Below are 13,048 nucleotides of genomic sequence, written 5' to 3'. Positions count from 1 at the left end.
TTTTCTGTGATTAAAAGATCTAATGTTTTAAAATGTATGACTTTTCACTTGCCATCTACCTTTGCTGTGAAAGCAAACTACAAATAACGCATCGAATTGTATATACTAATATAATAAAAATGTGCATGCATGAGCAATCGTTAATAGCTTCCTGACTCTGAAGACAAAGGGGTTAATTTCTTTTTTCCCCCCTTACTTCACCCATACCAACTCGTACACCCGCCTCCCTCTCTCTCCCTACACGACACGCACAGCCTGACAGGCATACAGACCACCTCTTCCTTAAGTGTCACTGGGTCAGCAACAGACCTTCCCCTAGGAAAAAAAAAAAAGAGGTCTCGTTAACCGCACCGTATCAATTTCCCCCGCTGCACGCATGGATAGCTCCTGCAGAATTTACCTACGGCAAGCCCGGTGTGAGATCAGACCGGCCCAAGCTGTTACCAGTCCCTTATCGTTGAACATCCACACCAACAGCCTTCCAGGACGGGTTCCTCGCGTCTCGGCGTGTGTCCGACCGGCGTGCCTGCGCCGCGAAAGTTTATCTTGCGTTTATTAAATTCCCAGTTTCCTTGGAAACGCGACCCGGGTGCAAGGACCGGCGATCCGAACGGTGTCGGTTTTCCAGCCAGCTTACTGCAGTCTGTTTGGATATGAACCTGCCAGGAGAGCAACCGTCAAACCACCAGCCCGACTGCACATGGAAGAGTCGGTTTTCCTCCAACTTTGCCGAACTGCTGTAAGGTCATTTGTTGCACCTGCACGTCGAGCTCGGTTGGGGTTGCACCGTTGCCTTCAGATCCGTGGCGCTATGCTGACATTTGCCCGGTGAAGCGTTTTGGTTTTGTTTTTTTTTTGGGGGGGGGAAGAAAGCCGTTTTATTTTTATTTTATTTATTTACTATGAGCTTAGAGGGAGAGGCGGGTCCGGTCTGCAGGGGTGCTCAAGAAGGACCGCTGGGAGGCGCTGCACAAATTCAGACCAGCAAAGAGGACCACGAGACAAGCGATTTGGAGGGACATCATCGCACCGGCGACACCGTGGGGGACGGAGAAAGCGCAGGTGAGGAATCCGTGGATATAAACCCGGGAGAAGGACAGAGTGGATGCACAGAGGAAGGTCACTCCGTGCACGATGGGGAAAACGATCGCGCAGTTAGCCCCGGGAAAGCGGAAGCGCTTCACTCGGACTGCAGCAGCGAGAACTGCAGCCCCACGCCGAGCTGCAGGATTTGCTTCCAAGGAGCCGAGCAGGTACGGTGCCGATTCACATGCTTTTTAAATACGTGGGTGGTTGCGCGTAAAGCCATTAACGCCGTCCGGCCAGGGGTCTTGGATGTTGCGCTGTGCCACACGGCCGGGTTTCAGCACCTTAGACAGCGACTGTTCAGCGCTGCAGCGCCGCAAAGTCTTCTTTTCCTAAACATAAAAAATACTGCCTCGTTAAACCCAACATTTATTAATGTATTTGTAGAAAATTCACGTTCAGATTGGCTTTAAGTGCAACCATGCTGTACGGATTTTACTTGTTTTGTCGTTGTCATCAAGTGGCTGTAGGTGTATTGGGGAGCGAGGCGCTGCAGTTCCTAACATCATTGAGAGGGATTTTTAAAAACAATTTTAAACATTAGTAATTTAAATTTCCCATTCATTGTAGGTCTGGTGCGCGCTTAGACATTCAACTGGACTTTAGCAGTCACTCCTAGTGAATATGTCGTGAAAGGCTAGCCCTATTTAGTGTTGGAAGGAAAAATCCACAATAACCGGAGCCTACAGCGCTGGTGCTAATGATTTAACATCCTTTTCAAGTGATCCAAAGTGTATACATATACATTTAGTATACATCCATAGGACTAAAACACCAAAATGCGCTAGCAAAGTTAATTCAGCCCGAATGCTACCGTTTAATAAAGAATGCGCGAACACCCTCGAAGATGTCAAAACTTTCAAAGCAACAAATGATAGAGGGATTGGAAAATTGATATAGTTCAGGGATATGGTTTCTTGAACCGTGCAGGGGGCTCTTAGACTCCATGTCAAACAAATTGTAACCGTTATTCCTTTTTTAGAAAAATGCTACAGCTTGAAAACATAACAGTGTATGTCTGTTGTTTGTCAAACCAGTTCATGCAAAGATTAAACCTGAAAATTCTTTTTTATCAGGTCAGTGGTTTCTGCAGTAGCTTATTAGAATTGCACAATACAAGAGTTATTGCTTTAACATTAAGGCAAAATTGTCAAAATGAGTTTTGGAAAAGTTTCGTTTTACACTGAGGTTTTAAGAACAATGAATACACTGCAGAAGGACAAAGGTTAGCACTGTGTTATCTTTTTCTCTTTCCTCAAGGTGTAGGTTAATGGGAAATAGATATGAGATATGATGCAATCGCAAAGTGGATGGTAGCACAGTGGGAGTAGATGAATTATATTTGCTATGAAATAGTAAATGAAATAATCATCAGTCATGTCTTGTCTACATTGCGTCCAAAATATTTGCAGAATACACATTATCTGTAATTCATAAAGCAAATTAATTTGGGGAAAAGGGCCAACAAATTAGACCCAGCATTCTGTTCAAAGTTAATGCCGTTCAACATTGTTTATAACAAATTGTTAAATTGTTATAAAAAAAAGTTGAATCCTGCATTTTCAAAGATGTCAACAGATATAGGATAATGAAAAAAGAAAAAATCAGTCAGAGAAAAAAGGACTTGTGTTATTAGGAAGCAAAACAATAAAACTTGTTTGAACCTGACACTGGATATAAGTTTAATGCAACTGAGATAGTAGGAAATAAAAATGAAAATAATTTATTCCAACTACTCTAACTGTATCAGAAGGGAATTTAAACAATGTGCTTTTATATCCTCTGAAATTTAGAAATACAGCAGTCCATGTTGGGTCATGCACCCATGGGGAAGATTTATACAGTACAAAGCTCATTTGAAAATGTAGCTTAAAAACTATTGCATATATTCTGTTGATACATTACATTATTAATCAATGCATTCATATACCATACAGTATGTACCTGCCATGAATTCAGGAATTTCTAAGGATGCTCATTGCTTTCCATGTGACTGCCACTAAGTGTCAGGCCTAACAGTAATCCTGATCATAGGATTTCAATGATGAAGTACTGTATGAGCAGCTGGCTACATCAGGCTTTGTCTTTTTGCTTAGAAGAAGAATCTGCATGAACCTGACTGAATGTGACAGATGCCAAATAAGCAGAGTGTGTTATTCCTGTTGGGGAAAATTATAGTCAGTGAGAGAGAGTTGCTCATTAGCAGATCAGTCTTTCAGTTCTTCTCCCCTTCCTCGCCTCCTGATGGTAATGATTGTTTGATTTCTTCTGGACATTCTGTTTGAGCTCAGAGGAGGCATTTACTGTTGCCTTAGAGGAAAGTGATAAGCACTTCTTCCTTGTGATGGATTGCACATCCAGGAGAGCTGCCAGGCTGTCTCAGAGCATTGACTTCGAGCCCAAGGAGGCGGCATTGCCGAGCTTATTGTTCAAATGAAGTTGGCCCTTATAGCAGCAAAGTGTATCAGATCTGGAACGTACTTGGACTGCAACTAGAAAGATCTAGAAGAAATAGGAAAAGACAACGATTGTATGTTAATCGCACAGCTGTGGTGTGATTGACAGCTGGATAAAGTAACATTGCACGATTCCGATATTTTTACTGTAAGAAAAAAGAACAAGCATGCTCATGTAATATAGTGTATGCACAAAAGAAATGCTGCACTCAGATCTAATAGATTTACTCAAATATTCTAAAATGGCTTTCAAACAAAGCCACAGAATAAGTGAATAAAAATACAGATCACAGTCACATCATCTATAAAGAGTGAAATGTGATACACTGTGAAAATGAAACCCTTACCAAGTTACTTTCTGGCATGGAGTCCCTGAGCACAGACCTGTGTAACAGTGGCTCTGGACAGTCCTCTGTAGAGCGGGCATGCAGTCCTCCTGTGAAGCTGCAGCCAGCTGGTAAACGCTGGACAAGTCAAAGTTGCCTCCTGTTTTTTTCTGAACGAAATATCATTACATTTTTAAGTAAAAAAAACATAAACATTAAACAGAAGGGGGAAAATACCACAGGGGAGTACATAAAAATCAATATAGGGAAGGATATGGGCTAATTGTGTAATCTCATTTTTGAGGACGATGCCTACTTAGTCTCACAGATGTTCTGCACGGCTTAGTTCAACAGAAAAAAAGATGGCGAGCCCCCTGCGTTGTTACCCTGCCACTGTGCCCTTAATCCCATGTGTCTTGTTTTGGCCTGCTGCAAATCTGACACCTGCAAAGAGACTCCAGGACTTTGCCACCACACTGCCATTTCTGATCAGGTTTATATATATATTGGTAGCATTTTCTCTCTTTTCGTAAAAATGGTACATGCTACTGAAACAGAGCAACTGATCGGGTTGTTCTGATCAGGACACACCTGATACACCTCATCCTGGCTATGTGAATGCATGCAGATTAATGACTGATGTGCTTTATGGAACATATCTATTGTTTTGCTGGGACTGCAGGTATTACAGATTATAGCATCAGAGGAACAGGTGTGTGAAAACCTAGGTTTTAATTTACTATATTGTAGAACCATTCCTCTTTTCTGTTGACTGCTGCAGCGGATAATGTAGGACTGTATATAATCGAGTGAGATTAAAACTCCTGTGGAAACTGTGCTTGTGAAACTCAGAAGAGTAACTCAGGAAGTTATGCAGTTAAGGTGACATGTAAATGCAAAAGCCAGGTCAGAAATGCCAGTGCAAATGTGCTTATTGTAATGCTGAGTAGGGTTTCCCTCATTCTGCACAAAAGCCTTTGTGTTAAAGAAAATTCTTCCTCACATCTTCATGCTTTCAGATGCCTACTGGTTGGCTTGAACAGTGCCACAGGCAGAATGAAACTCACCATGCGTCTAAATGCATCATTTCTTTCCTCAGTCTGTGAAGGGCAAAACAGCATTTGTTGGCAAGTAAAAGACTCCACCACTCTCTCTGCCACCAACTCAGATGCTGTCTTGTTCTTGAAGGACATCAATTTCATCTCACAGCTATCAGCATGCTGCCATTGAACATGGAGATATTTTCATGTTGAGCAAGCCAAGTCTTTTTGCTGATGTGCAGATTACTTCTTCCATGAATTTCTGGCGCTGTAGACATTGACGTCCGGAAACAATTATGCAGATAGATCAAATTGACGTAATGGTGCTGAGGTGGCATGATTAGCCATGTTCTTTTTGCCTTTAGCACACGGCCTGTCCCTTACTGAGCCTATTTCCCTGTTTCTCTATTAGACTGCTCTTTGTTGGAGCAGAACATCTTATTCCCTGGGCAATATCTCTGACGGACAGACTTGCTACAAGCATGCTTATAGAAACGAGCTTATTTATTGCTCAAGATGGATGTGTATCTTCTCCTGCTATTTTATTAATTAAAAATGGTTTTAGGCAGGCTTATTTATCTAGGTTCTTAATCAACTAATTTTAGTAACTTTAATTCAAATACCAACCAATGGGTGATTGGCTTTTTTTGTGAAATCACATGACCTGGACCCAGTATTTTATTAGTTCGAGGAAATCTCATCCACCAGTTCTTTTCATAAAACTGGGATTTCATCTTCAACAACATGGCTGGGTACCACGTTCCATATTCCCACAACCCCTTGAGTGAAATAGTACCTACTATTCTCAGTTTTAAATGCAGTTCCACCGAGTTGTCAATGTGTTTCAATATACTGTATTTCCTTTAGATTGAAACTCTCTAGTTTTATTGTTAGTGATAGGATATGCTGTCTTATTACCTTGTTTGCAAAGCAGAATTAAAATTAATATTTAAGATTAATCGGGACTCCAGAACACTGCTTAGCAGAAAGACGTCTTGAAAACGGTGATCTATTAAAAGCATGACGTGCTGAAAAAAGGAGGTTTACTACAGCTCAATTATGAATTTTCAACACAGAAGCCGCTTTGAACAATATGCATGAAAGATCACCGGCAGAGATAATGAGGAGTAGAAAGTGTTCTTCAATCTAGAATTTAGACTTTGTAGTTTAGGTAAGTTTATTAAACAAGAATATTCTATAGTCCCACCTAAGGCGGCTGAGGGTACAAAACAGACGAGATATGAAGAATTAGACATTTCCGATTCAATACTACTTAATAGCCAGAATTAAGTTTAAAATTAAAAATGGATACTACTTAAAAGCCAAAATTTAAACTCTTTCTTACAATTTTTTAATTCTAAAATGTGTTTATAGGGAGAGTTCAGTTGTTGTTCCAGTTTGCCTGAAAGTACAATTTTAATATGTTGGGCAACCACTATGCAGGATGTTAAACTCAGTTACGTCCTGTAGAATAAAGGAGGTGATGTACACTATAACAGATGCTGCATAAACGAAAAGGGATTACAGAGTAAAAAGATCTTTCGATTATTTTGGCGTAGAAAAGACTGCGAATTCACGCATTTCAGTGCCCTGAGAAATATACTGTATATGACCCTGTACTGTATGTGCAAAAGTTGCTTTTTTGAAGACTTCTGCAGGAATTAATGTTTATACTGGGAATTTAACATCTGAGATTTTATCTGAACAGTAATCTCTTTGGTTGGCGAACACCTGCCGTGGCCATAAACTAGAAATTGTGTTTTTTTTTTTAGTTCTGTTTATGGCCTTCCTGCAAATGCAGTGGATTATGCCATCCTCAATAGAGCACTTGTCTATTGTGCTGACAGATGATTCTCCTCTGCCTGCAGGGGGACCTGCAGAATCCCTGCCGCTGTGACGGGTCAGTGAGGTACACTCACCAGCAGTGTCTTCTGAAATGGATCAGCGAGAGGGGGTCCTGGACCTGCGAACTCTGCTGCTACAGATACCATGTGATAGCAATGAAATGGAAGAAGCCCTGTCAGGTACTGTACTCAGGAGAGACACTGTCTCATTTTCTACACGTACTGTATTCCAGCTGCAGGTCATGAGCATTACATTTCTCTATGAGCTTAAGGGAGATATAAATTGCTCTTAAAGTGATGGCATATGACTAGGTGATTCATGAGCAGGCTTTCATAAAATTAAAAAAAAGGCATTAAGAAGATATTTTTGTAAACAGGCCCCCAGTGACCAATGTTCTTATTAACAAATGGGTCTCATTTTGATTAACTGCATAAAGGTGTATGAACCTTATGCAGTAGGTGGCATTTATCAGTTCATTAAAAGCTGTCCAGCCAAAAGGCACTGGTGTATTTCTCAATGTAATCTTCCTTTGAGAGACAGAGAATCCTTATCTTCAGCTTCTTCTCAATACGCAGCTTAAAGAGGATAAAATATGTATTCGTAATTAAGCGTGCAACTTAAATCTTCGTTAATTAAGAGCACTGACATTAAAAAATTAAAAATGAGTCTCTTTCAAAAAGTAAAAAATAGGCTGATGGGAAAGAAATTATTTAAATAATATTCACGATGTGAAGAATCTGACAGCTGTAAAACTTTGAGGTGGAGAAAATGAATCTGCTCATTATTAGCATTATTTTGTGGATTGTCCCTTTAGAGTACTGGCAGTCTTACTGTGCTAGCATACTGTATACAATTCTTGGGGTTGGATGGCCACAACTTTGCCTCTGTCTGTATTTCCCTGGATTGTCCATCAACTGGAAATATATGGACACCATGAATATTTTAATGTTTTAAAACGTTGGTCCAGCTTATGAAGAGAATGGCCCTGTACCATGTTGTGTTTCCATTACATCAGTTCATTTTATTCATAGGCAAAACAATTATGCTTTTTACTTGCCCATTTTGCTGAAAAGTGGAGGAGATGAGGTATTGTATTGAACATACAGACCATACAAATGTGATTGGAAAGAATGGGTCTGATTGGTTACTGGCACAGTCCACAGGGGTGATATGCACACTGCAAGTGAGTGTAGTGCTGGGGGTGAGATCCTTCATTAATCAGGGCTAGGGAGACTAAGTCACTGAAGGGCGTGTTCAAAGGAAAAGGCATGCACACTGCAAAGGGACAGCATCAGTCTGGGTTTGATCCATTGGGCTTCTTGAGGCTCCTCAATTCAATTAGTGCAGCAGTTCCCTCAGTTCTCTACTTGAACTGCTGTGCAGTGGAGTTGCTGGATGCCGCATGTCACCCGGCTTGGGACTATACTTCAATGGTGGATGGAGCGACTCTCTTGTATGCGAAAAATACTTTGGGATGAAAAGTATAAATATAAATGCTATATAAGTATATAAATGCTAGAAATTATGCTGTGGAAAAATACTCTTTAAATTTGGTGCATGATTGTCTTTGTTAATCATCATACAGTAACTACTTTACTGGATGGTGAATTCCAGGTGGTTATTTTGTTTATTATAAAGACTGCATATCTTACTACCTGACCACTTGAAGTGTCGATTCTAGCCTCATTCTGAATGGACAGGCACACTGACAGGGTGACTTATGTAGCTTTTTGCTCCAGTTCCACACTTGCTCCACTTTTTCTGCCTGCAAATAATTGATTTGGCACACAATCAACTAACATGGATCGCTGGAAATATAATTCAAATCCATCTGACTCATTGTTCTTCTGCCCACTCCTCTGGAGGTTGTCTGCTGGGATTCAGCGCACAATAGAGCTAGACAGGAAAACAATTGCCCACAGCGCACACACGTTATGAATAACATCACGGCACTTAGAGGGGTTTACTGAGTATTTGTCCCTCTTTTCCACATACAGTATGTGGCAGGTTACATTTGAACCTTTCGTATATTATAATTACTTCAACACCAGGAATCTCAATCAGACTAAAAAATCATGAGCCTTATAAAACTTATATGCTACACACCAGTTTGCTTTCTTTCCCTAAGATAATATTTCCAGACCAGTTTATAAAGTACTTACAGGTGACCAGTCTTCTGAATTCTGATCTTTCATGTTTTTGGAATTACCAAGAAGAGGTCAGAAGTAAAAATAAATGCTGCACAAATTGATCTTTGTCCATTTGTGCCTTTTACAGTGGCAGCCCATCACCATCACACTGGTGGAAAAAGTACAGATCATTGCTGTGTTCCTGGGCTCTCTTTTCCTGGTGGCCAGTGTCTCCTGGCTTCTGTGGTCAGCCTTCAGCCCCAATGCCATCTGGCAGCGCAGAGACATCCTTTTCCAGATCTGTTATGGGATGTACGGCTTTATGGATTTGGTGTGCATTGGTAAGAGGAGAAACAAGAGCTGAACAATAACACCATCACATATATGGCTTAAAAAAAGGTTTAATTCTGAGTCTGCAGGCAGGTTAGACTTCAACTAGCCTTTAAATTCCCAGTGAACCAAATATAAGAAAATTGATATGAACATGAGTATAGATAGCTGGAGATCTAGATTCTGCAAATGCATAAGCCCGTGTTTTGCAGGTGCTTGTAATGCTTATTGAGTAAACTCAAACACAATATTTTAGATTGCTTCATTCCTCATTTATGCTTTGTGTATAGCCAGAGTTTGAGTAAGAAACAAAGAAACACCTAGAAGACAGTGATTTCACCTGCATAATTTATGCAATGCAGACTAGACGTCGTTACAACAACATCAGTCTTTGACTTTTCCTTTTGCATTGAACTCAACTTTTAAGTTACATTTGCAGGTAGCTAAAGCAAGGAAATCCCTCGAACAATTATTAACCAGGGGGGGAAAAAAAGACAAGCTAAAACACTGAAACCAATAAGGGTGAACGAGTTAAAAGTTTAAATCTTTGCGAAGAACAAATAAGAGCAAACACACTGATCTCTTTCAGGTTTGATTATTCATGAAGGGGCGGCAGTGCATAAAGTCTTCAAGCGCTGGCGAGCCGTTAATCTGCACTGGGACGTGCAGAATTACGATAAGACTGCCGATGTCGAGGAGAGCAGCAGTACCGGGGAGTCGTCGGCCAGCCGGACCCTCTGGCTGCCCCTCACCACGTTCCGAGCGAGGGACTCCCTGCACCCCACCCGAATCGGGGCCCACCGCTCTCACTGTGGCTACGCGTTACTGTGGCTGTGTGCCAGGCTGACGACCGAGGAGGACGTCGGCGAAGACAACAGCTCCGGGGAGGTGGTGATAAGAGTGACCTCGGTCTAGAGGTCATCCTCCTTTGATTCCCTTCAACTGTGACTGCCTCCATCGGGGCCTAACGTGACGTGTAATGGCGTTATCCTGCCAGCGGGTCAAAGCGCTGCCGAGCTGAAGGTTATGTAGCACTTGGAGGTTGTGGTGGGGTGTGAAAGCTAATATGTTTTATAGAAAATTATACTCTTTTTTTATATTGCTACTGAATGTAAAATAAATTTGATAGATAAACAAACATATGTAATATAATTCACAGTACGTTTAAATTGTGTAGCCTCCCAAGTGGGGTCTTATACTTTTTTTTAAGTATATGACCAGAGGTCCTTTGGTTCAACAAAAGTGCAATGAGGATTTAAACTGTGACAGATTGGTCCTAAATAATCCCTTTTGGTGCTTTACATAGTTTAACGATAGTATATTTCAGTCATTTACATTGGGGCAACTTCTTGTTCCTCTGACGTGCTTTGGAGCAAGGTCCACACAATATACAATATTGTGTATCTACTGTAGGTACACAGAACCAGTAATCTAGTCTCGTGGTCTCAGTTCTTTTATTACAACATGTTCCTCAACAGAAGAGTTAATTTCGAAATTTCATCAGCCTTTCCCAAACCAAGTACAACAAAGACATGTTGCAATGATAGCTGTGTTTGAAATTGTGTCAAAGATTCAAGAGACGAAAGTAGGAGAATGTCAGAGTATGGTTCCCTAATAAAGTAATTGCTTCAACACTGCCAATTCTTTGTTAATCCACACCTAATGTCTTATTCAAAGCTTTACTCTCAAGCATTAACCCTTACAGTACTTGTAAATCCCTTCTTGTGGTTGAAAAAAACATTGTTCAAAATAGAACCTAAATTTATTTTGCTGTGTCACAAAAGCTCCAGCCCATAAGTAACAGATAACAGATAAGCTACTAAAATGACCAATTTACTTTAACATTTTTTTTTGTATGGATCTAGTGCAAATAAACCTGGTTAAAGGTCAGTGTACACTGTTAAAGAGATAAGGAACAGTATTTCCCATTTGGTAAAATGTAAAAAATGTTTCAAAAGTGCCAATGGGATTGTTTTCTCTAAACAGTAACAGCAAAAACATTTTTTCAACAATCAATGATAACATCAATGTTGAAGTAAATCAACAATCAATTCAGCAAGTATATATTTTTTTCCCGTCACTTCACTTACACAATTTTGCTTCAAGTTAAAAAGAAATACTAATCGCTGCCCTTGATGACACTGGAAATAAATGTTTTAATGTGAAAGACTGTTCTTGACATTGACTGTGCAGTGGGTTTGTTCACTGTATTCTAAAAATGTATCAGTTCCTGAGGAAGTGCCTAGCCTGATTATCATTTGAGTAGTGGTATACAGTATAATTCATCTATAACTAGCACTTACGTGTCTTACATTTGTGTCTTTCTCTGAAGTGTTACCAATATTTCGATTATATAGGGGGGGGTAAAGAAATATCCCAAATTAGCAAATAGAAGCAGTGTTGGGAAAATAATTGTATAATGTATTTTTTTAAATAATACATTACAGTTGCAAATTAAGAGCAAGGGAAACTATGACAATATTGGGGGAGAATCATTTTAAAAAGTCAGCAGTTACAGTTAATTTATGTAGTGTGTATATAGTTGCTATGTAAAGTAATACATTTCCCCTTAAAAACAACTTTTCTTACCTTGTTATTAATTAAAAAAACTATTACCTTATACAAATTACTTGCAACTGCAATTTTTTAAAAAGGAATTATCCCCCATGATAGAAGTACTAAAAGGGTATGGAGCAAATTATAGGATTTAAAAAAATAAAATAAAGACAAGCAGAAACACTTTTGAGAAATGTACTTACAATATGTAATTTAACTTTGTCATTTTTCATCTAAATACAATACACATCCATGAGTGGTATGCTGTTGCTTTGTAAGGCAAACCTATAAAAGAAGAAAAATGTCACCACTTTTGATGGAAATTTTGTCTGTAACCCAGGAACTGTTGAACCTATTCCTAAAATTAAATGCATAAAGATGAATCTATGCAAATTATGTTTTTAACAAAAATACTCATTTCTGTGTTGTACCGGTGATATAAACACTTAAAGGCCTCACAAATACATTTTCAACAAAAGCTTAAAGTCATTACTTACTGTAATTACAAATAAGCAGATCTAAGATGCTGTGTTCTTGTCTATTTTCTCACATTCTGAATCACTGTATAATTCATTTATGCAAATCTGCCATCTCTTTGTATCAACCACCTTCAAAAGAGAAAAGTCTTAGGACTGGAGTCAGTGATGTAATCTGGCTGCATAGTTCAGTATGAACTGTGTGAGAGAAGCATGTTCACCCAAACAGGAGCCTCATAATGTGAGGTACTGCAGCACATGAACAATTTTGAAATTCCTGAAGTAGACTACATACTGTAACAGACGTGCATTTCTTGAAAATGTTTTTAAGGACTTTTTCTGTAAATGCTGCCACCTACATTAACTGGAGATCTTGTTTCTAATTAGTAGTCAAGTTACAAAACAAGTGCGTTCCCTTTCCAAATTGATTCTGGGCCATATTTATCACAGTCTTTCCACCATGCTGAGCTTACTGCACTCCAAATGTTAACTCCACATGTTACAAAAGCAGAAAGAAATATTTATCTGCCTGCAGAACTCTTGAATTAACACCTTAAAAGAGACAACCTTTACTGTTGTGTTTTCTTACTAGGCAGATACAAATTAGGACTTAAAAACTGTATGAATGCAGCCCTTTATATCTTATGTTTATCTTCTAGGTTTTACACTGCTGGGGTTTGTACTTAAGGCTCAGGTAAAGCACTGACGTATGCAACAATACTGAACTGTTCGATCACTATCAAAAGTCAGAACTATATTGATCTTTTTTATAACTGTAAATGCTTTTAAGGTAGGAACATCTTG

The 13,048-nt window shown here is 39.5% G+C and overlaps 1 protein-coding gene across 1 annotated transcript; it reads left to right on the top strand.

The window, feature by feature from the left end:
• Positions 1-512: 512 nt before the first annotated feature.
• On the top strand, positions 513-12,151 carry marchf11 (membrane-associated ring finger (C3HC4) 11). Its single transcript, XM_006634524.3, has 4 exons — positions 513-1,253; positions 6,777-6,932; positions 9,031-9,223; positions 9,802-12,151. Exons 1-4 carry the CDS (start codon positions 903-905, stop codon positions 10,125-10,127), a joined length of 1,026 nt encoding a protein of 341 aa, XP_006634587.1. The 5' UTR covers positions 513-902; the 3' UTR covers positions 10,128-12,151.
• Positions 12,152-13,048: the final 897 nt, after the last annotated feature.

Source organism: Lepisosteus oculatus, chromosome 6 (assembly GCF_040954835.1).
Source record: "Lepisosteus oculatus isolate fLepOcu1 chromosome 6, fLepOcu1.hap2, whole genome shotgun sequence".
Classification (NCBI taxonomy): domain Eukaryota; kingdom Metazoa; phylum Chordata; class Actinopteri; order Semionotiformes; family Lepisosteidae; genus Lepisosteus; species Lepisosteus oculatus.
The sequence above is the reverse complement of the archived record's forward strand: the minus strand, read 5'-3'. Positions and strand labels throughout refer to the sequence as shown.